The sequence below is a fragment of the Microcaecilia unicolor genome, chromosome 7 (genome assembly GCF_901765095.1).
Source record: "Microcaecilia unicolor chromosome 7, aMicUni1.1, whole genome shotgun sequence".
NCBI classification, from domain to species: domain Eukaryota; kingdom Metazoa; phylum Chordata; class Amphibia; order Gymnophiona; family Siphonopidae; genus Microcaecilia; species Microcaecilia unicolor.
In genome coordinates, this window is record NC_044037.1 from 309117403 (window position 1) to 309142015 (window position 24613).

Here is a 24613-nt window from a genome sequence, read left to right on the forward strand (position 1 = left end):
TTGAATACAGAAAATGAGCATTGAAGCCTGGTACATCTTCCTCCCAAAAGAATTCAGGGTTCTAGCTTCTCTGCTTATGGGTGCCGAGAATCCATGGAACTCCTGACTTTTGAGAGTGGATGCCACCACCATGGAATTGAGAGGTAACTCAGGCCTATCAAAACTATAAGAACACAAGAGTAGCCATACTGGGTCAGACCATGTAACCCAGTATCCCGTTTCCAAACAGTGGCCAAGCCACGTCACAAGTACCTGGCAGCCGCCTTTTCTCCAAGCTGAAGAGCCCCAGCCTCTTCAGCCTTTGCTCATAGAGAAGTCGTCCTTCCAAAAAGATTGTCAGATTGCACCGGGTACAGCGCTTGAAGCCACTGGGAATCTTTGTGGACATGGACGGAAAAACTTGGTCAGATAAATTAAATGATGCAACGGTGTCTGAAAAGGGGTGAGGCATGGAAATGGAAAATCGTGGCCGAAGTCCAGGCGTAAAAGCAGACAATGACAATGGAAAAACAAATAAAAACAAAACTTTAAAATCTGGCAAAAAAAAAAAAGTCTAATAAAATTAAAGGGAAGGAAAATGGAAGTTCCAACAGGGCACAATATGAAAAAATAGCAGGAAAGCACAAAAAATAGCTAATGAGATGGTAAGATGGTAAGAAAAAGCACCTTCTCACGCAAAAAAAGAAGAACCGAGACTGCGTTTGCGCGACGGGTGGGAAGGCACTCACGCTCCACAAAGCTCTCATTTGACAGATACAAATTAAACAATACTGCACAAGTAAAATCATGAAAAACTTCAGCACTTCATGAAAATCCATCACTATTCTGACACCCCTGCTGCTTTAAGAATTTTCGGTTAGATTGTATCGTAAGGTTCTCTAAATTAAGTAGAGCTAAATTGACACTAGTGTACTGTTTCATTGACAACTTTTGGGTGGATTTAAAATATATTTTTTTTACATCAGCATTGTACATTAGTGTTTTAATACCGTATTTTCTTAACCATACTGATATTTGTGCAGTATTGTTTAATTCTGTCTCAGACACTATCGCTGTCCAGACTACTTCAAGTGTGTTTTCAATTTAGAAGGCACATTGATTTTCACAGCAAAAACACACTAAACCCTTCAGATTCAAGTTTCTTTTTTACCAACATTGGCCCGACAGGTATGTTGATTTATTGTTGCTATGGGCAGTAGCTTGTTTAGAAGAACCCATATCCACCCATATTTTTTAAACTAGGATGCATTTTAATAAATATTATATGTTATAATGCCATTAAACCTTGACACATTTTAATGGATATCATGTTATATTATCTTTTGTGCACTACTGCCATGAGAATATATGTTAATACTCTGCATTCATTGCCTTTCACTTTATGATTTGCATAAGTTTTCACTATTTATATTTTTGATATACGACACTTATGTTTCAGCATTTTATTTATATTAATATAAGCAATTATGTAAGCATATTTTTATGTTTATACAATCTTTTTTCATCATTACTAGGCTTGTTGACCCCTGAGGCAGGCACATGTGCCGAAACACTGCCATGTCGGGTCCTTTTACGTGATTGCTACAATAAAGGTCCTTGCATATTGGATATCCTCTTGCTATTCGCCTCACTTTTCTGTTTGATGCTGTTGAGAATATGGCCTAGTAAATATGAAGGCCCAGTACAGATCTACAGGCGGTGAAATATTAAATACATTTCTTACTGTGGATCAAAAGCATTCATTTCCCTGCACTGCTCAGGCCAAATCAACTAAGCCCCCCCCCCCCCCCCCCCCTCTTTTCCCTGAGGAGAGGAACTTTGCTACTGTTTAAATTATGTCCACAACTATGTGTGTTTCAAAGAGGATCCAGCAGGAGCAGGTGGCCATTGTTCCATCAGCACTATATTTATGGCTAGAAGGGTGTGGGAAGAAGAAATCTAGGGACAGGTGAAGAGAACTTGGCCCAGAGCTGCAGGAGAAAAGCTGGAACAGGAAAACAAACCGATTCCTGAGAATGTGACCTTTTTCCTCAGAACTATGAGCCTTACTTTGTACAACTGTAATAAAAAGCTTCTAAGAATGTGTCCAATAAGGACCCAGGAAATTTATCTTTTATGTGCCTTCTCAATCACGTAATAAACAGACAATGACATATTACAGAACCAGCTCTTTGTACTCTGAGCTAAGAGAAGATAAGGACTCGGATACTATGGGCAGGTTGGCCACCGACTATCTTGAGCCTCTGGGAAGCCAGGGGCTTAGTAGGTGAGCCACTGGCTGTTTTTCCTTATTGCTTAAGAAACTAGTTTCTGCTTTGCTGCTAATTTTGTAAGAATAAACAGTTGCTAATGTGATAAGATTACTTTGTTTGCAGTTCTCTTTTTGTGGATGCCAAGGCTGGTGTCCAAGAAAATGAGCTGAGTATTTGGTTTGGGGGCTTGGGTTCTGGTTCTGAGGTCCAGCCAGCCCCCACAGTCCTGAACAATGCTCACTGTTCTGTGAGGACCGTCTCCCACCTCCTCCTTTTTTTCTCTACAAGTGTTACCCCCTCACATCTTGCTTGGTTAATTATTTATCCCCGTTTACTAAGATGCACTGCAATGACGACACTTTGAATGGGGGGGGGTTACTTTTTAAGGTATTTACATTTCTTTGAGTCTTGGCCTATTTCTTTATGAAGTCTAAGTTTTGGGGTTTAATTTCTTACAGAATTTAGTTTTCTTTTGTTACATTATTTCCACTATTTCTCTTGTCATTCGTTTATTCCAGTGGTTCCCAAACCTGGACCTGGAGGCACCCCAGCCAGTCAGGTTTTCAGGATACTCATAATTAATATTCATGAGAAAGATTTTCATGTACTGCTTCCACTGCATGCAAATTTATCTCACGAATATTCATCGTGGCTATCCTGAAAACCTGACTGGCTAGGGAGCCTCCAGGACCAGGTTTGGGAACCACTGGTTTATTCTCTGAATGTTAAATTATTTGCATACAATTAAAACAAAAAAAATACCATCTTCAATTCCTGGTTCTTGAGAGGGCAAGAAATCAAGACAAAAAACACTAGTCATAAGAACAGCAAGCGGCTGCTGGCCTGAAGGAATTAAGCACTCCAGTGAAAGACTGGGGACTTTTTAACTCCATTGCCAGGCCCACATTTGATAAGTGGCTGAATTCTGTGTCTCAAATACCCAATGTTAAACTTTATCATGTCTCTCCTTCTTATCTCTAGGCCTCCATGCCTAATTTTATGACCATCTTGGACATCAGACTGTAAACAAGTGCTGGTTCATTAACTTAAAAACCCCTTGAGTTTCATCACTCAGTTCTGCTGCTGGACAAGCAACTAATCCAGTTCACTTTGTCCTCCTAGTCTGCCTGGGTCTTTGTAATTAGAGAGAACAAGATGGGACTAAGTCAACAAAAACACAACAAGTCCTTGGAGTGACTTACAGACATGTTTATCTGTAACTTCAGCACAGAGACTCCAGCCTGTGTGTCACATTTCCAAACTGTAGTCCTTTCTGTTGGAAAATACCTTAATTACATGCAATTCCTTTTAAACCTTAGTTTTAATACTCTCTAACTTCTCAGGTGTCAGTGTAGGATTCTTTTCACTGTACATGTCTCAGAGCCTCCCTCAGCTCCCAGATGCCAGGTACTAAATAAATAAATTAAAAAATTCTTTGTTTTAACTGTGCTGCCTTGATGTTCTGTTTTTCAGGTGTTTTCTGGTATGTAGACCAGTTCAGCTACTACAATTCTTAGGCAATCTATATTATTCAGTTTCTTCACAGCCACCCCATATCCTGCTTTTCTTCTATAAACTTTTTTGGGGATAGATGTAACTTTTTGGGCCAAAAGGTGGTCTATAATAAAAGAAAGTCTCTCGTATTTACCCAGGAGATGAACAAGTCACCAGCCACATGATGCAGAAATGGGCTCAGTGCGGGAATTAGCTCACACGGTACACATCGGCACACAGCAAATTAAAATCAGGCTATTCCAGTACACAGCTGATTTCAAAAGCTAGCACAATGTGAAAATTACCTGAATTGTCTGAAGCGAGAGAGAAGGTTAGCCCCGCCCCCCACCAGGCTCCCTAAATTATGGCACCCCAACTCCCTCCTAGCCCCCCCCCCCCCAAGAGGACTGGCACACTAGTGACCCCCCAACCCCTCAAAATATGCCTGGTGTCTAGGGCTTCACACCCTCATGACCCCACCACCAAATACCTTCAAAGAAGCAGGTTTGATGCTCACTCAACTCCTGCCTCTGACCCAGCATGGCGTCAGGCTGCCAAATAGAATATTTCTTGGGGAGAACAGTGATAAGCGAAATGTTAACACACAAATATTTGTTTCATGAGTTATGCGTTAGGATTTTAGATGGAAGCTAGAGATACAGCAGGGTAGGTCCATTCCCCAGAGGGTTTAAAATCTAAGTCAAACCTGGCGCAGTAGAGGGTGAAGTGGATAGCTCAAGGTCACAAGAAGCCAGTGCGAGCAGTATTTTAATCCCGGCTTACCTGCTTTTCAGTCCACTGCATCTATTTATACGTATACAGAAATGTTTATGATCTACTGGAATCTGCTCTGTACTACACTAATAAATGGCACTGTTGAAGGAAGATGCTGGTTATTTGCGTTGGTGGTAACACATTGGCATCATCACTGGGCATCAGCTAAACACAACCGAGAACAGACAAGATAAACTTTTGTGCTCTTTAGAACTTAAGCAACTACTATTTACCGTAGGGCCCATAATGTGCTGGTTTCACTGTAACTACCTCAGAGGCAAAAACTCATAGTAAAATTTTCAGGTATAATCAGAAGCAGAAAGCCTGTGAGGGAATCCATGGGATCATTAGATCTTCAATGATTAAGAGGGGCACTCGGGGAGGACAGAGCCATAGCAGCAAAGCTGAATTAATTCTTCACTTTGGTCTTTACAGAAGATACATGAGATCTACCTGTACCACAGGTGGTTTTCAAGGGTGACCATGCAGAGTAACTGAAATAAGTCTCAACCTGGAAAATGCACTGCAACAAACCAACAAGTTAAACAGTGGTAAATCACCTGGACCGGATGGTATGCACACCAGAGTAATGAAAGAACTCAACTATTACATTGCAGATCAGCTGTTTGTTTTCTGTAACCCATCATTAAAATCACCTGTAGTACCTGAAATTGGAGGGTGTTTAAAAAAAAAAAAAAAAAAGGGATCCAGGGGGCAAGACCCAACAGAAAATGACAAACTACATCAGTGAAGTAAAAACTAAAGAGTACACCTTGCTGATCAAGTCACATTAGAGCTTGTGGTGGTTTGGAGATGGGACATCTAAGGACTGGTGGCAATGGGAAGGATGGATACTGGAAGCTGCTGTATGGGTTTTTTTTTGGGGGGGGGAGCAAATAGGGAGGGAGACAAAGTTGGATAACTACTATTCAAGCAAAGACGAAATAGTTACATACTAGACAACGTGGAGTGGGGGAAGGGGAGACAGTGGAAGAAGAGATGCTGCGGACAATGGGGTAAGGGAAGAGACATTCTGGAGATCAAGGGAGCAGAACAGGAAGGAAAACATGCTGGAAATTAAGCGAGGGGAATGAAAGACATGCTAGAGATATTGTGGAGGAAGTGAGGAGGGAGATGTTGGAGATTCTTGGGGGTGGGGGGAAGAGAAGGAAGGTGAACATTGCTGGAAATTATGAGAGGGGAGGAGGAGACAGATACTGTAAATCATGGGAGGATGGAAAAGGAGAGAAATGCAGAATTCTTAAAGGGGATTATTTGTGACCAGATACCTGAAATGCTTTTAGTTTAAGGGGGCACAAGCTCCTTCCAGACCCCACACCAGCAATGCACCTATCAGGCATCTTCATCTACCTTCACTACCATTCCATTGTTCAGTATTCGTCCCATATGCCCCACACCCTGCCATTGCATCTAGCATCTCTCTTGTACAATATAGCAGAAGCTTGAGATGTATGGAACAGCATTTGTATCCTCCCCCCTCTGCCCGTGATGCGTAGCATTTCACTTCTCCTCCATCTCTCACCTTTTTCATCCTCCCATGATTCCACAGCATGTCTCCTTCCTTCTCCCCTTATATCCAGCATTGATCTCCTTCATGCCCCTCAGTTATTTCCAGCATGTCTCTCCTTCCTATCCCGCCCCTTTGATCTCCAGTATGTCTCCTCCCTTACCCCCATTGTCCGCAGTATTTCTTCTTCCGCTGCCCACCCTTACCCCCACAGTCTAGTATCTATTTCCTCTTTCCTGGATAATAATTCAACTGTCCCTCTCCCCACAAAACCCATACAGCAGCTTCCACTACACCCCTGCCTGTTGCTACTGGCCTGTAGACTTCCCTTCTCCCAGCAGCCACAAGTTGTACTGAGACTAGATAGGCCAGGCCAGGCGCACTCTTCTGTTTTGACTGCCGCTGCCTGTTTTGTCATGCAAGAAATCTCCAAGCTGACATTCTGTTGGGCCCCGACCCCAATGGAAGAAATGGCACGACATAGGGGACAGGAATAGGCAGCGAAGGACTGACCACGTCAATATGAGAGCTCCCTGCGTACTGAAAGCGGCTAAGGCAGTCAAAAAAAGAGAAGAGGATTCGGTTTTTAAGGTAGTCCTTAAAAGATCCAGAAACATCTGGTAAATCAGACTTTCATAACCGGTTTTCAATGATTTAAGCATTAGGTCAGTAAGATCCGCCTTTTACCTTCTTCCAAGCCAGTGAAGCATTTTTAATTGAGTAGCTTATTCATATTTAGTTTTCTGCAGAACTCTTAGTGACAGTTACTCTGAAGCAACTGAAGCCTAGATGTCTACTGTATTTTTTGGAAGACACAAATAAAGATTATTGTATTAGTCCAGGCAAGAAGATATAATAACCTGGACTAATTTTTGAAGGTCATTTAAATAAATATAACCCTGAATCTGACGAAGCACATGTTTATGGAAGAATGTAAACCCACCACTGATGGTAGAATCAAGTCACTCCCAGGCTTGTCTCTCTCTAAATGAAAACTATTACATTACCATTGATCAGAAGACTTTTTTTCAGGCAAAGAACTACCCTTCATTCTTACTTAGGACGGCATTTGATGCAGACCTTGCACAATTATGTTACCTTTTCTCTGGATTGCTCCTGTTTCTATCTTAGTAGCAAGGCTTGAATGCACAGAAATAAAGATATAACTATAAAATGACACCTTGATATTAGACCAACTTAATACATTTCAGAATTTGGTTTCCAGAGTTAAAACTCCAGAGTGAACGAATTAGTAAATCATAAAAAGCTTCCACTGGAAAGTCCAACAAACAGGAGGGGATAAGAGGACGATTAGAAGTAAGCTCTGTCGAGCAGGGACTGTCTTCATGTTCAAGTGTACAGCGCTGCGTACGGCTAGTAGCGCCATAGAAATGAAGTAGTAGAAGTCAGAATGAGTTGTAATACCTTATGGATGGAGAAATAAGAGACTGGATGGACCGTGCAGGTCTTTTTCTGCTGTCATCTACTATGATAGATTAAAACTCAGAATTAATCTAATATTTTATAAATAGGTGGGCAAGAGGAGGATTAGAACTCAGAACAAATCTAACATTTGATGGATTATAATGCACAAAAAGTTCTAATCTCTGGTCAGCTCAGAGTCACCTGATCAATTTCAGGTCCCCCCTTGTCCCTCACTCGTCTTCTTGGGGGCCCCTTACCCAACTGTCTCACCCACCTCCCTCCCTCTCGCCCAACGGTTTTCTTGGGGGCCCCTCACCCGACTGTCTCACCCACCTGACAGTTTTCTTGAGGGCCCCTCGTCTGCCCATTTTGGGGCCCCTCGCCTGCCCACCTCCCTCCCTCTTACCTGACTGTTTGGGGAACCCCTCGCCCACCTCCCTCCCTCTTACCTGACAGTTTTCTTGGGGGCCTCTTGCCCACCTCCCTCCCCCCCCTTACCTGACAGTTTTCTTGGACCCCCCCCCTCCCTCCCTCTTACCTGACAGTTTTCTTGGCCCCCCCTCCCTCCCTCTTACCTGACAGTTTTCTTGGGGGCCTCTCGCCCACCTCCCTCCCCCCCTTACCTGACAGTTTTCTTGGACCCCCCTCCCTCCCTCTTACCTGACAGTTTTCTTGGACCCCCCCTCCCTCCCTCCCTCTTACCTGACAGTTTTCTTGGGGGCCTCTCGCCCACCTCCCTCCCCCCCTTACCTGACAGTTTTCTTGGCCCCCCCCTCCCTCCCTCTTACCTGACAGTTTTCTTGGACCCCCCCTCCCTCCCTCTTACCTGACAGTTTTCTTGGGGGCCTCTCGCCCACCTCCCTCCCCCCCCTTACCCGACAGTTTTCTTGGCCCCCCCTCCCTCCCTCTTACCTGACAGTTTTCTTGGACCCTCCCTCCCTCTTACCTGACAGTTTTCTTGGGGGCCTCTCGCCCACCTCCCTCCCCCCCTTACCTGACAGTTTTCTTGGCCCCCCCTCCCTCCCTCTTACCTGACAGTTTTCTGGGGGCCTCTCGCCCACCTCCCTCCCCCCCTTACCTGACAGTTTTCTTGGCCCCCCCTCCCTCCCTCTTACCTGACAGTTTTCTTGGACCCCCCCTCCCTCCCTCTTACCTGACAGTTTTCTTGGGGGCCTCTCACCCACCTCCCTCCCCCCCTTACCTGACAGTTTTCTTGGCCCCCCCTCCCTCCCTCTTACCTGACAGTTTTCTTGGACCCCCCCTCCCTCCCTCCCTCTTACCTGACAGTTTTCTTGGGGGCCTCTCGCCCACCTCCCTCCCCCCCTTACCTGACAGTTTTCTTTGGCCCCCCCCCTCCCTCCCTCTTACCTGACAGTTTTCTCGGGCCCCCCCTCCCTCCCTCTTACCTGACAGTTTTCTTGGGGGCCTCTCGCCCACCTCCCCCCCCCCTCCCTCTTACCTGACAGTTTTCTTGGGGGCCTCTCGCCCACCTCCCTCCCCCCCCCTTACCTGGCAGTTTTCTTGGCCCCCCCTCCCTCCCTCTTACCTGACAGTTTTCTTGGACCCCCCCCTCCCTCCCTCCCTCTTACCTGACAGTTTTCTTGGGGGCCTCTCGCCCACCTACCTCCCCCCTTACCTGACAGTTTTCTTGGCCCCCCCCTCCCTCCCTCTTACCTGACAGTTTTCTTGGACCCCCCCTCCCTCCCTCTTACCTGACAGTTTTCTTGGGGGCCTCTCGCCCACCTCCCTCCCCCCCTTACCTGACAGTTTTCTTGGCCCCCCCTCCCTCCCTCTTACCTGACAGTTTTCTTGGGGGCCTCTCGCCCACCTCCCTCCCCCCCTTACCTGACAGTTTTCTTGGCCCCCCCTCCCTCCCTCTTACCTGACAGTTTTCTTGAACCCCCCCTCCCTCCCTCCCTCTTACCTGACAGTTTTCTTGGGGGCCTCTCGCCCACCTCCCTCCCTCTTACCTGACAGTTTTCTTGAACCCCCCCCTCCCTCCCTCCCTCTTACCTGACAGTTTTCTTGGGGGCCTCTCGCCCACCTCCCTCCCCCCCTTACCTGACAGTTTTCTTGGCCCCCCTCCCTCTTACCTGACAGTTTTCTTGGATCCCCCCCTCCCTCTTACCTGACAGTTTTCTTGGGGGCCTCTCGCCCACCTCCCTCCCCCCCCTTACCTGACAGTTTTCTTGGACCCCCCCTCCCTCCCTCCCTCTTACCTGACAGTTTTCTTGGACCCCCCCCTCCCTCTTACCTGGCAGTTTTCTTGACCCCCCCTCCCTCCCTCTTACCTGGCAGTTTTCTCGGGCCCCCCCTCCCTCCCTCTTACCTGACAGTTTTCTTGGACCCCCTCCCTCCCCCCCTCTTACCTGACAGTTTTCTTGGACCTCCCCTCCCTCCCTCTTACCTGACAGTTTTCTTGGCCCCCCCCCCCCCTCCCTCCCTCTTACCTGACAGTTTTCTTGGACCCTCCCTCCCTCTTACCTGACAGTTTTCTTGGGGGCCTCTCGCCCACCTCCCTCCCCCCCTTACCTGACAGTTTTCTTGGACCCCCCCTCCCTCCCTCCCTCTTACCTGACAGTTTTCTTGGACCCCCCCCTCCCTCTTACCTGGCAGTTTTCTTGGCCCCCCCTCCCTCCCTCTTACCTGACAGTTTTCTTGGGGGCCTCTCGCCCACCTCCCTCCCCCCCCTTACCTGGCAGTTTTCTTGGCCCCCCCTCCCTCCCTCTTACCTGACAGTTTTCTTGGACCTCCCCTCCCTCCCTCCCTCTTACCTGACAGTTTTCTTGGCCCCCCCTCCCTCCCTCTTACCTGACAGTTTTCTTGGACCCTCCCTCCCTCTTACCTGACAGTTTTCTTGGGGGCCTCTCGCCCCCCTCCCTCCCCCCCTTACCTGACAGTTTTCTTGGCCCCCCCTCCCTCCCTCTTACCTGACAGTTTTCTTGGACCCCCCCTCCCTCTTACCTGACGGTTTTCTTGGACCCCCCTCCTCCCTCTTACCTGACAGTTTTCTTGGACCCCCCCCCTCCCTCTTACCTGACGGTTTTCTTGGACCCCCCCTCCCTCCCTCTTACCTGACAGTTTTCTTGGGGGCCTCTCGCCCACCTCCCCCCCCCTCCCTCTTACCTGACAGTTTTCTTGGCCCCCCTCCTCCCTCTTACCTGACAGTTTTCTTGGCCCCCCCTCCCTCCCTCTTACCTGACAGTTTTCTTGGACCCCCTCCTCCCTCTTACCTGACGGTTTTCTTGGACCCCCCCCCCTCCCTCCCTCTTACCTGACAGTTTTCTTGGGGGCCTCTCGCCCACCTCCCCCCCCCTCTTACCTGACAGTTTTCTTGGCCCCCCTCCTCCCTCTTACCTGACAGTTTTCTTGGACCCTCCCTCCCCCCTCCCTCTTACCTGACAGTTTTCTTGGACCCCCCCCTCCCTCTTACCTGACAGTTTTCTTGGACCCCCCCCCTCCCTCCCTCTTACCTGACAGTTTTCTTGGGGGCCTCTCGCCCACCTCCCTCCCCCCCCCTTACCTGGCAGTTTTCTTGGCACCCCCTCCCTCCCTCTTACCTGACAGTTTTCTTGGACCTCCCCTCCCTCCCTCCCTCTTACCTGACAGTTTTCTTGGCCCCCCCTCCCTCCCCTCTTACCTGACAGTTTTCTTGGACCCTCCCTCCCTCTTACCTGACAGTTTTCTTGGGGGCCTCTCGCCCACCTCCCTCCCCCCCCTTACCTGACAGTTTTCTTGGCCCCCCCCCTCCCTCCCTCCCTCTTACCTGACAGTTTTCTTGGACCCCCCCTCCCTCTTACCTGACAGTTTTCTTGGCCCCCCCCCCTTACCTGACAGTTTTCTTGGACCCCCCTCCTCCCTCTTACCTGACAGTTTTCTTGGACCCCCTCCTCCCTCTTACCTGACGGTTTTCTTGGACCCCCTCCTCCCTCTTACCTGACAGTTTTCTTGGACCCCCTCCTCCCTCTTACCTGACGGTTTTCTTGGACCCTCCCTCCCCCCCTCCCTCTTACCTGACAGTTTTCTTGGCCCCCCTCCTCCCTGGCAGTTTTCTTGGCCCCCCCTCCCTCCCTCTTACCTGACAGTTTTCTTGGACCCCCTCCTCCCTCTTACCTGACGGTTTTCTTGGACCCCCCCTCCCTCCCTCTCACCTTACAGTTTTCTTGGGGGCCTCTCGCCCACCTCCCCCCCCCCTCCCTCTTACCTGACAGTTTTCTTGGCCCCCCTCCTCCCTCTTACCTGACAGTTTTCTTGGGGGCCTCTCGCCCACCTCCCCCCCCTCCCTCTTACCTGACAGTTTTCTTGGCCCCCCTCCTCCCTCTTACCTGACAGTTTTCTTGGACCCCCCCTCCCTCCCTCTTACCTGACGGTTTTCTTGGACCCCCCCTCCCTCCCTCTTACCTTACAGTTTTCTTGGGGGCCTCTCGCCCACCTCCCCCCCCCTCCCTCTTACCTGACAGTTTTCTTGGCCCCCCTCCTCCCTCTTACCTGACAGTTTTCTTGGGGGCCTCTCGCCCACCTCCCCCCCCCCCTCCCTCTTACCTGACAGTTTTCTTGGCCCCCCTCCTCCCTCTTACCTGGCAGTTTTCTTGGACCCCCCCCCCCTCCCTCTTACCTGGCAGTTTTCTTGGCCCCCCCTCCCTCCCTCTTACCTGACAGTTTTCTTGGACCCCCCCTCCCTCCCTCTTACCTGACAGTTTTCTTGGGGGCCTCTCGCCCACCTCCCTCCCCCCCCCCTTACCTGGCAGTTTTCTTGGCCCCCCCTCCTCCCTCTTACCTGACAGTTTTCTTGGGGGCCTCTCGCCCACCTCCCCCCCCTCCCTCTTACCTGACAGTTTTCTTGGGGGCCTCTCGCCCACCTCCCCCCCCCTCCCTCTTACCTGACAGTTTTCTTGGCCCCCCTCCTCCCTCTTACCTGGCAGTTTTCTTGGACCCCCCCCTCCCTCCCCTCCCTCTTACCTGACAGTTTTCTTGGACCCCCCCCCCTCCCTCTTACCTGGCAGTTTTCTTGGCCCCCCCTCCCTCCCTCTTACCTGACAGTTTTCTTGGACCCCCCCTCCCTCCCTCTTACCTGACAGTTTTCTTGGGGGCCTCTCGCCCACCTCCCTCCCCCCCCCCTTACCTGGCAGTTTTCTTGGCCCCCCCTCCCTCCCTCTTACCTGACAGTTTTCTTGGACCTCCCCTCCCTCCCTCCCTCTTACCTGACAGTTTTCTTGGCCCCCCCTCCCTCCCTCTTACCTGACAGTTTTCTTGGACCCCCTCCTCCCTCTTACCTGACGGTTTTCTTGGATCCCCTCCTCCCTCTTACCTGACGGTTTTCTTGGATCCCCTCCTCCCTCTTACCTGACGGTTTTCTTGGACCCCCTCCTCCCTCTTACCTGACGGTTTTCTTGGGGGTCACCTGTGGGCTGGGTGGTTTGTAGGGCACAATCCTGGGCTCCCAGCTCTCGCCGTTGTCGGAGCCGGGACCGGCCAAGACGGAGTTGGGCTTCCTGGCCGCGTTGCCGCCTCCCCCCTGCTGCTGTTGCAACGACTCCTCCATCCCCGGGCTCGGTGCCCCGCACGGTTCCTCCACCCAAGTGACGCTCAACAGACTGAGGGTGAAGCCCAGCGAGATACCGACCGCCACCGGCCCCACCGGCCGCACGAGGGACAGCAGCATGGAGGGGCGCATGACTCAGCCTCGGTGTCCCCGCCACACGCCCTCCCCGAGCGCAACCCACCACCCCAACCGCTCCGCGCAACACCGGGCGCGCTCTGACGTGTCAAACCCTCCCAGCAGTCCCTTAACCCCAAGACGACGGCACGCAAGCACCGCCCCTTCTCTGCTCATTGGCTGCGAGTCAGAGCGAGGCTTGAGAGGCGCGAGAACGGGTCGGCCCAAGTAGGCTGAGCCCAGTGACTGCAGGGGGGTTGGCCAGTCGGAGAGCCGAAGCTCGGTTACTAAGCAACAGAGGCAGAAGGGGAGAAGCGGTTCATCGCTGCACCTGCGCATTAGATGTCAGAATAGCAGCAGCCACTGTGTGAAGAAAAAGGAGGCGGGCTGACGTCAAAAAGTTGAAGCCACTTAACTTAGCCTTTGTTTCCTTGTCATGTTGTACACTCAAAAGAAGGCAAGCACAGCTATGAGCTGCTGCATCCTCGTTGTCCTGACAGTTTTACTTACATTTTCAAACATGCCGGCTTGTGCAGCTTTAGAGAAGTCATTAGCTCTAAATTGTAAATCATTTGGAGGGGCTGGTTATAGGGATTTCCTGTCTTTGTGCAGAGATATTTGCACCGGCACCAAAACAGAAATCATGTTATGGGAATCAAGTACTTAACAATCAACTACTGGTCTAGTGGTGAGGGTGGTGGACTTTGGTCCTGGGGAACTGAGTTCAATTCCCACTTCAGGCACAGGCAGCTCCTTGTGACTCTGGGCAAGTCACTTAACCCTCCATTGCCCCATGTAAGCCGCATTGAGCCTGCCATGAGTGGGAAAGCGCAGGGTACAAATGTAACAAAAATAAAATAGGTACTATTTGAGATTCTACATGGAATGTTGCTACTATTGGAGATTCTACATGGAATGTTGCCATTCCACTAGCAACATTCCTGCGCAGGCTTCTGTTTCTGTGAGTCTGTGCAGGACGTCAGACTCGCAGAAGCCTGCGCGGCCACAATGGTGATCTGCAAGGGCCGACTTCTACATGGAATGTTGCTAGTGGAATAGCAACATTCCATGTAGAATCTCAAATAGTAGCAACAGTGGAGGAGTGGCCTAGTGGTTAGGGTGGTGGACTTTGGTCCTGAGGAACTGAGGTACTGAGTTCGCTTCCCACTTCAGGAACTGAGTTTGATTCCCACTTCAGGCACAGGCAGCTCCTTGTGACTCTGAGCAAGTCACTTAACCCTCCATTGCCCCATGTAAGCCGCATTGAGCCTGCCATGAGTGGGAAAGCGCAGGGTACAAATGTAACAAAAATAAAATAGATACTATTGGAGATTCTACATGGAATGTTGCTACTATTGGACATTCTACATGGAATGTTGCCATTCCACTAGCAACATTCCTGCGCAGGCTTCTGTTTCTGTGAGTCTGTGCAGGACGTCAGACTCGCAGAAGCCTGCGCGGCCACAATGGTGATCTGCAAGGGCCGACTTCTACATGGAATGTTGCTAGTGGAATAGCAACATTCCATGTAGAATCTCCAATAGTAGCAACAGTGGAGGAGTGGCCTAGTGGTTAGGGTGGTGGACTTTGGTCCTGAGGAACTGAGTTTGATTCCTGGCACAGGCAGCTCCTTGTGACTCTGGGCAAGTCACTTAACCCTCCATTGCCCCATGTAAGCCGCATTGAGCCTGCCATGAGTGGGAAAGTGCAGGGTACAAATGTAATAAATAAATTAACAATAAAAAAAAATTAGGTTGAAACTGGGAGCGTATGTGCATATGTAACCCTTGGTTTGAGCTCAAAGGATAAATAAGGGAAACCTTGTGGGAAGGATTTTGGCACTGGTTCTGCCTAGGGTTACCATATGGCTCCAGAAAAAGGAGGCTTCTGCCTCTTGATAAACTAACCAGCTCTGGCTGTGGGAGTCTGGTGTTACTGTCAGTTCCCTGCCAGATGACCCATTGCAAGACAAGGGGAAGTCCTGTAGCACTGTAACCAGTGGATTGATTACCAGAAAAGTATGCTGTTATATTGCATCAACTGTTATAGGAGCCAGAAACTCAGCAGATTGGGGGGTCCGGCCATAACCTGGGGCCCGGGTGGAATTGTAGTCTACCCCTTGCTGATAGCGAGACCTTCGGGGTGGCAGCCCGAAGGCAGTATACAGTCCAGCCCGGATGGTATCGAAGTACATCAGGAGTGTGAAATCCGCTCTGGGCTCTGACTGAGCTGCAGGACAGGCATGAGGGTTAAGCATGAGTATTAGCCCAGACATGTATTATTGCTTATGAGAGTAATATGAATTTCAATTGACTGTAAGAAGACCAATGCAGTGGAAACCATCAGCTAAGAGTTAATAAATGTTTCAGTTCTTTTAATCTTCTAAGTGCCGTGTGGTTCCTGAGTAGCTGAGCTGACAGAACCAGAGTGAGTAAGTGACAAGAACATACAGTGTCTCTCAAGCCCCTTCTAACCTGAGATAGCAGGACTGGGTTACACCTACATGAAAAGAAAAAGATGAGTCTGCAAATAGGTGGGAAAATGTTGGGTACAAATGTAACAAATTAAATAAATGGCATGTGGGAACTTGCTCCATTTTGTTTTGTGGAATGCAGTGGTATATTATAAAAATTCACTTGCTTTTTTTTTATATTACTACTATTTCACAGACAAGTATTGAATAATAAGGTAGGGACTTCCTTCATGCAGAAGTTCTGTCCAGAGGCAGTCTAAATGTGCCAACATAGTCCATTTCAGCATACTATTAGCCACCAAGTTCATACAAAGTTAATTATGTTCAATGGAAAATAAATCTGTTAGCTCAGGCTGCTTGCTATGTGAATATTCAATCACTGTTTCATTATTGCAACCAATAATTGCATATTAAGGGCATTTGCTGTAAATTTTGTTTATCCAGTCCTTACATGCACATGGTTTTGCTTACAGGGTAATGGGACATGATATACTGCCTTTCTGTGGTTTTTGCAACTACATTCAAAGTGGTTTACATAGTATATACAGGTACTTATTTGTAGTTGGGGCAATGGAGGGTTAAGTGACTTGCCCCAGGTCCAGTGCACTAACCACTAGGCTACTCCTCCACTCCAAAACCCCAAGGTGAAGCCTAAGGGTGATTGAACAATTAGGTATAAACTGTGTTGTTTGTTTTTGTTTTTTACTTTACTTGTTTTGGACTGCTTTGGGTCCTGCTGATCTGTACATCTGGAATTTTGGAAGATGGAAATGATAAAATAAAATTTACATTTTGGATGTACTCTGTAAAAGTTGCTTACTTTTGCAATGTGTGTATGAATGCCTGTTCTGGTGTATCATGTGATAATATTTGTATATCTATACTTATGGCTATGATTTCTGAACATGCGGCATCATTAAAGGACAGACTTTTAAATGCCCAGCTGGGTATATATGGTAATTTGATCTTTGTTAAATGTTTCAGACATATCCATGTACTTGCTCCCATAATATAACTTAATTCTATTATTCTATCTCACTGTATTTTCAAATGTAAGCCACATTGAACTCGACTTTGCTTGAGATAATGTGGGATATAAATGTAAATGAAAAATCCTTTATCCTCTACCTTTTAAGACACTGCCTATCCAGTTGGATGGTGATGCATAGGAGGTCGGTGGCTCAACTGTTTGGGGCGTAGCCACCGAGAGAGGGGCAGAGGGGGCAAAATTCCCCGGGCCCGGGCCTCCAGGGGGGCCCAGTGCAGGGGTCTCTCTCTCTCCTGATGGGACCCGGTGCATCACATCCCGACAGGAGCAGGAGAGAGAAATCTCCGGCACTGAGCCCCCCTTGCATTACCTGCCTAGCAGCTGCTGGGCCCTCAGGCAGTGCATGCTCAGTTTTGAGACTGAGCATGTGTGACCTGAACAAAGCAGCCGCATGGGCAGGCAATGCTGGGCAGAGGAAGGAGCCACGCTGCCTGTAGCTGGTGGGACCAGCCAAGGTACTTTTGGCGGGCGGCAGCGGTGGCGGTGATGACGATTCTGCCACGGGCCCAGCTCAGTCTCTCTGCAGCCCTGGTTTGGGGAAGCTAAAGTGGGTGGGGCCAGGCCTGAGTCCTTAATTGACTCAAAGCATACAGAAAGGTCAGTAACATAGTGGCAGATAATATTTTCTGTTAAATTTAGATATTAAGATACATATCAAATGCCAGAGAATAAAGTGGCAAAGAAAATTAAACAGCGCAAGCTTCAGTAGCTATATATATATAGGTCTTTTAGTCAAATGAATTTAAGTGGATTTTTTAAAAAGTGTCAGTAGTTGATACCTACATCTCTATACTGGCTTGCAGTCTATCTGCCCCCTCTTTCTCTCTCTCACATCCCACTTTCCCAGGCTGCCTCTCTCTCCTTCACGCACATATCTTCCCATCCACCTTCACAGAGCTTGTTGATTTTGCTGCCTCATGAGATTAGGAGCTTCAGGGTCAACAGGTTCTTCGTGAACCTCAAAATGCTCAAATGTGTCTGAGAGCTCCGTGGCTGCACAGTGCAGTTGGGAGGCACTGGGGGGGGGGAGGAAACTGCTGGACATGGGGCAGTGGCGATCCTAGCCGGCATGACACCCGGGGCGGAGCGCCGATGCGCCCCCCCCCCCCCGGCAAAATGACACCCCCCCCCCAGGTGCACGCCGCTTGGGGGGGTGCCGTGGCGCGCGCCTGTCAGCTGAGTTCGCTGACTTCGCTGCAGCTCCCTCTGCCCCGGCCGGAACAGGAAGTAACCTGTTCCGGGGCAGAGGGAGCTGCAGCGAAGTTAGTGAAGTCAGCTGACAGGCACACGCCGCGGCACCCCCCCAGCGGTGTGCACCCGGGGGCGGACCGCCCCCACCGCCCCCCCTTGGTACACCACTGACATGGGGTAGAGAGTGTAGAGATGCCAACACTCTGAAGTTATGACAAATAAAGTTTTGATGCTACCTCAGTAAGGCCAACACAATTCCTCCACTGTAAAACACTATACACAAAAGTATAGTATGATAAGATTCTGAGTGTGTTTTTGCACAACAGTATAAACTTCCAGGACTCAAAAAGCAACAACCTTATGTGTGAAAAGGCAGCACTATAAATATTAGACCATGCCCTAAAACACCGATACACCATCTAGTGAAAAAAAAATTAATCAAAGAGGACTGCAACAAGATCTCTACACACTGTACATGCTAGCAGAATACCATGCCTTGGTCACACACACAAAACACACAGAGACCCTTAACAAATGTGAAACAAGGGGTGGGGGCAGATGGAGGAAAGAGAGATGCTGGCCAGGAGAGAGAGAGAGAAAGAGAGAGAGAGGAGGGAAGGAAGAGAGAGAGAGAGATGCTGGCACGTGGTGGTGCGGGGGGAGGTGGAATAGGGACACAGAAATGGGAGACGCTCAACATGATGGGAAGACAGGGGTGATACTGGGACAGGTAAGGATGCAGAGATAAGATGGATGGTGGACATGGAGAGAAAATTGCCAAAGATGGACAAGGAGAGTAGCAAGACAGTAACGAGAAGAAAGCAGAGAGTAAGACCAACACAAGGTAGAAAAAAAAATAATTTTATTGTCTATTTACTGATTGGAATGTATCAATTTTTGGAATGTGCATCTGCCAGAACTAGTTTTAGACATGGCTGGAGCCCGTGAAAAAAACCTCACTCACTGGCCTTCAGTCTCCAGCTTTGCAGTGGTAAATGTCCAGCTTTGGGATGGGCCACCCTTGGCGCCTCTGCTACTACCTTCCTCTTCATCAGACAGGCTGCACGTCATGCGTCCTACCAGATCATACAGTGCTAAACTCTAACACACTGCACGGTACAGAATTATCTTAGCCACACTAATCATTGTGTAGAGGTTTAACAGGTTAATAAAGACCTTTTTAATCTATGCAGTTTGTACAGGGGAAGGAGGAGCAGCCCAAGGCCTCCATACAAAGCATAATAGGAAACTGAATGAAGAGGTCTTGCTCTGCTTCATGTAATCTGTACAAAGAGCTGATAAAAGGAGCAGAGCTTTTCAAAAGCTGGTCTCTAGGTCAAAGAACTTGTTTGGAGGCCTTTGTATCTCTGCAGCCACCCAGAAAATCCACTGGACAAGAGAGAATTAGAGCTGGAGGAAGGCTCAGCTGTGCCTATCACTGATACATAGGGAGATAAGGGGGAGCAGACAGATGGAGAGGCAGAGGGAAGGGGCGGATGGGATTTGATACACCACCTTTCTGTGCTTACAATCAAAGTGGTTTACATATTACATTCAGGTACTTATTGAGTCTGTAGTCAGGGGAAAGCTGAAGACGGCAACAGTCTGTTAAACTAATTATTAACAAAAGGACAATTGCAGTTTGATAGTGACTAAGGGGCCGATGCTCAGAACTCCGGTGCTATAGGAACAGCGCACAAAAATAAACCTCCATGCTCAACGTTAACAGTAGGCAAATTATATGTGCGCTGTGCAAGGAGAGGAACGTGCCTGGCATATGCACACAAGAGTTACGTGATAAGAACAACTCTTTTGCGCATGTCCATTCAACACATCCGTGCCATTCTTCTGCTCCTTAAATATAAGCTTATAGTGAAACACAGAAAACAGGAACATACTCCTCACCTGCAGCGCTCAGAAGCTTCCTTCCTCTTTCAAATAAAATCAAAATCGGAGCTGGCGGTAGGTTTCCAGGGTTTTTTTTTGTGCTGTTTCTCTGAGCATTGGGAGAGAATTAGCTAATTACTTCATTTACATCTATTTCCCTACATTTATGTTAAATCTTTTTTATTGAAAAATTCAACAAATATTAAAGTAAACATTACAATGTTTCATGTCTTTAACTGTCCAAACAAGTGCTACTCCTGTCTATCCCTTTCCCGACCCCTTCCCAGTGTCCCCCATTCGTTTCCCTACATTTAAATGCAAGTTCTGGCCATCTTTGGAGCACATGCTGATCACTGCGCTAGTGCCCTCTGTATATTCTATGCCAGTAGTGTAGCCAAGGGTGGGCCCAGGCCCACCCAGTAGCAGCGGCTGGCAGGGATCCCCAAGCTCCACCAGACAAATAAACTCCCAACAACTGACCCTCCTGCATACTTTGTAAATAGCAAATCTTTGCCTGCAGCAAGCAGCGACTGATACATACTGTTCGCACTGGCCCCACAGCCTTCCCTCTGATGTATTCCCGCCTATGCAGAAACAGGAAGTTGCATCAGAAGGAAGGCTGTGGGGCCAACATGAGCAGTGCGTATTAGTTGCTGCTCGCTGCTGGTGAAAATCTGCTATTTAAAAGGTATGCAGGGGAGGGGGGATGTTTGAGAGACCATATGGTATGCAGGTGAGAGGGGGAGAGACCAAATTGATTGTGGGACAGGGCAGAGTTCTGCCCACCCATCTTGGACCCAGGCCCATCCAAAATTGGGTGACTAGCTACACCCCTGTTCTGTGCACCCTAATGCCAGCGCTAATCAGCCTCAGCCAAGGACAGTCTGAGTCAGACCCTGCCCCGTCTGTCTAACAAACTAACACAAGGGCTATGTGAGGGAGTGAGTGGTACAGCAGCAGGGGTCCCTAGGAAAACTCCCTTGCTGAGATTGCAGGTTAGCCACCTTACAGCAGGTGGCGCTAAACCTACTATGTCAGCGGCTGAGTCACAGGGGCGGGGCTGAAGCCTGGAGATGGTTAAATTAGAAAAGGTTCAAAGAAGAGCAACCAAAATGATAGGATGGAACTCCTCCCATATTGGGAAAGGCTAAAGAGGTTAGGGTTCTTCAGCTTGAAAAAGAGACAGCTGAGGGGAGATATGATTGAGGTGTACAAAATTCTGAGTGGTGTGGAGTGGGTGGAGGCAGTGGCGTACCAAGGGGGGGGCGATCCGCCCCGGGCGCACGCCGCTGGGGGGTGCCGCGGCGCGCGCCTGTCAGCTGAGTTCACTAATTTCGCTGCAGCTCCCTCTGCCCCGGAACAGGTTACTTCCTGTTCCAGCCGGGGCAGAGGGAGCTGCAGCGAAGTTAGCGAACTCAGCTGACAGGCGCGCGCCGCAGCACCCCCTCCAGCGGCGTGCACCCGGGGGGGTGTCATTTCTCCGGGGGGAGGTGTCATTTCGCCGTGGGGGGGGCCGTGCTGCACCCGGGGGGGGGGGTGCATCGGCGATCTGCCCCGGGTGTCATGCTGGCTAGAATCGCCACTGGGTGGAGGTGAATCGATTTTTCACTCATTCAAAAAGTACAAGGACCAGGCAACACTCAATGAGATTGCATGGGAATACTTTTGAAACAAATAGGAAGAAATATTTGTTTCATTCAAAGAATAGTTAAGCTCTGGAACTCATTAACAGAGGATGTGGTAACAGCGGTTAGCATATTTGGATTTAAGAAAGGTTTTGACAAGTTCCTGGAGGAAATGTCCATAGTCTGTTATTGAGATGGACAAGGGGGAAGCCACTGCTTGCCCTGGAATTAGTAACATCTAATGTTGCTACTAATTCAGTTTCTGCCAGGTTTGTGACCTGGATTGGCCACTGTTGGAAACAGGATACTGGGCTAGATGGACCATCGGTCTGACCCAGTATGGCTATTCTTATGTTCTTAAATGCCCTGGAGTAGAGTGGATCAGGGAGACCCTGAGGCAAGAGGTATCCAAGATAGAGAGAGAGAGAGAGAGATTTCGAAAAGCAGAGATCTGGAGGGAGGCTCCAAGGGAAGGACCCCACCCTTAAGTGTGGCTGGGCTTCAGTACCTGTGGGATGCAGTCCCAGGGAAGTAGGGAGTACATAAGTACATAAGTACATAAGTAGTGCCATACTGGGAAAGACCAAAGGTCCATCTAGCCCAGCATCCTGTCACCGACAGTGGCCAATCCAGGTCAAGGGCACCTGGCACGCTCCCCAAACGTAAAAACATTCCAGACAAGTTATACCTAAAAATGCGGAATTTTTCCAAGTCCATTTAATAGCGGTCTATGGACTTGTCCTTTAGGAATCTATCTAACCCCTTTTTAAACTCCGTCAAGCTAACCGCCCGTACCACGTTCTCCGGCAACGAATTCCAGAGTCTAATTACACGTTGGGTGAAGAAAAATTTTCTCCGATTCGTTTTAAATTTACCACACTGTAGCTTCAACTCATGCCCTCTAGTCCTAGTATTTTTGGATAGCGTGAACAGTCGCTTCACATCCACCCGATCCATTCCACTCATTATTTTATACACTTCTATCATATCTCCCCTCAGCCGTCTCTTCTCCAAGCTGAAAAGCCCTAGCCTTCTCAGCCTCTCTTCATAGGAAAGTCGTCCCATCCCCACTATCATTTTCGTCGCCCTTCGCTGTACCTTTTCCAATTCTACTATATCTTTTTTGAGATACGGAGACCAGTACTGAACACAATACTCCAGGTGCGGTCGCACCATGGAGCGATACAACGGCATTATAACATCCGCACACCTGGACTCCATACCCTTCCTAATAACACCCAACATTCTATTCGCTTTCCTAGCCGCAGCAGCACACTGAGCAGAAGGTTTCAGCGTATCATCGACGACGACACCCAGATCCCTTTCTTGATCCGTAACTCCTAACGCGGAACCTAGTTTAAGAGATTAGGACACTTCAGCTTGGAAAAGAGACGGCTGAGGGGGGATACGATAGAGGTCAACAAAATACAGGGTGTAGAATGGATAAACATAAATCCAATTTTGTATTGTTTAAAAAAAGTACAAAGACTAGGGGACACTCAAGGAAGTTGCATGGAAATACTTTTAAAACAAACAGGGGGAAATATTTTTTCACTGACTCAAATAGTTAAGCTCTGGAACTCGTTGTCAAAGGATGTGATATCAATGGTTAGTGTATCTGGATTTAAAAAAGGTTTGGACAATTTCCTGGAGAAAAGTCCGAAGTCTGCTGTTGAGATGGACGTGGGGAACCAACTGCTTGTCCTTAGGATCAGTAGCATGAATCTTGCTACTTTTTAAACCTTAGCGTCTTTTGAAGTGTGCCGCCTGTGCAATGTGGCTTTTTTGGTCATACAGCGATCTGACTTTCAACTACCCCAGAAGCAGGTTCTGTGGAACTGAAATGCCATGATTTTCTGGTGGTGGGTGTTGGAAGACTCAAGTGTCTTCAGCGCTGTTCTTTTTTTCTATGTCTGTTAAGTATTGGGAGTTATTGGTTGTTGCTGGTGATTTAAAAAAATACTATAAAGATTTATTTTGTAAAGAGTAAGGTAAAATTATGTATCATACCTGATAATTTTCTTTCCATTAATCATAGCTGATCAATCCATAGACTGGTGGGTTGTGTCCATCTACCAGCAGGTGGAGATAGAGAGCAAACTTTTGCCTCCCTATATGTGGTCATGTGCTGCCAGAAACTCCTCAGTATGTCGATATCAAAGCTCCATCCGCAGGACTCAGCATTTAGAGAATTACACCCACGAAGGGACACTCTGCCCAGCTCACCACCGCCGAAACGGGGGAGGGGAATTAACCCAGCTCATCCCCACACAAGTGGGGGAGGGGAATCCGTCCAGCTCATCCCCGCGGAGCGGGGGAGGGACACCACACCCGCCGATGCGGGGGGATCTGGCTTATCCTGCAACCGCAACCGCGGGAGGAGCTGACTGACCCTAACACCGCCGAAGCGGGAGGGGTACAAAGCTGCCCTACAGCCGCACGAAGCGGGAGGGAGTGCCGGCAGAATTTTAAGTCTCAATCCAGCCCCGTAAAACGGAGGGGAGAGGAATGCAGCAGCTCACTGTAACACAAACTCGTCTCAACTCTTGAAGAATCCAAGTGAAAAAACTTGAACACGAAGTCTTTCTGAAGTAACTGAAGACTAAACTTGAACCTGAAATGCAACCAGAATAAAAAACAGCACAGATATCTGGGAGGGGCTATGGATTGATCAGCTATGATTAATGGAAAGAAAATTATCAGGTATGATACATAATTTTACCTTCCATATCATCATGCTGATCAATCCATAGACTGGTGGGATGTACCGAAGCAGTACTCACCCAGGGCGGGACATTGAAATCCCTGAACTCAACACTGAAGCTCCAAACCGGGCCTCTGCCCATGCAGCCACAGTCAAGCGGTAATGCTTGGAGAATGTATGGGCCGATGCCCAAGTTGCCCCGCGGCCACATAAGCCGCTGCAATGGCTTCCTTGACCCATCTTGCCACTGTAGGCTTAGCAGCCTGCAGACCCTTACGAGGACCTGCAAACAGGACAAACAGATGATCCGATTTCCGGAAATCATTGGTCACTTCCAAGTATCTGATGATGACTCGTTTCACATCCAGATATTTAAGAGCAGAGTATTCCTCTGGGGAGTCCTCCCTACGAAAGGAAGGGAGACAGAGCTGCTGATTCACATGGAAGCGAGAAACAATCTTGGGCAGGAAAGAAGGCACTGTGTGAATAGCCACTCCTGCCTCAGTGACCTGCAGAAAAAACTCTCGACATGAGAGTGCCTGGAGCTCGGAAACTC

General features: G+C 48.7%; 1 protein-coding gene across 3 annotated transcripts in view; it reads right to left on the bottom strand.

Moving 5' to 3' along the window:
• CHPF (chondroitin polymerizing factor) overlaps positions 1-13216 on the bottom strand; it is a 40073-nt gene extending 26857 nt beyond the window's left edge. The window contains exon 1 of one of the 3 annotated variants that reach the window (XM_030208844.1): positions 12852-13216. In XM_030208844.1, the coding sequence (XP_030064704.1) occupies positions 12852-13147 (296 nt within the window). In that variant the 5' untranslated portion in view covers positions 13148-13216. Of the gene's footprint in view, positions 1-7922; positions 7936-10946; positions 10956-12851 lie in introns of those variants that run through there. The other 2 variants (XM_030208846.1, XM_030208845.1) reach the window with 2 other exon arrangements.
• Between the last annotated feature and the right edge of the window lie 11397 nt (positions 13217-24613).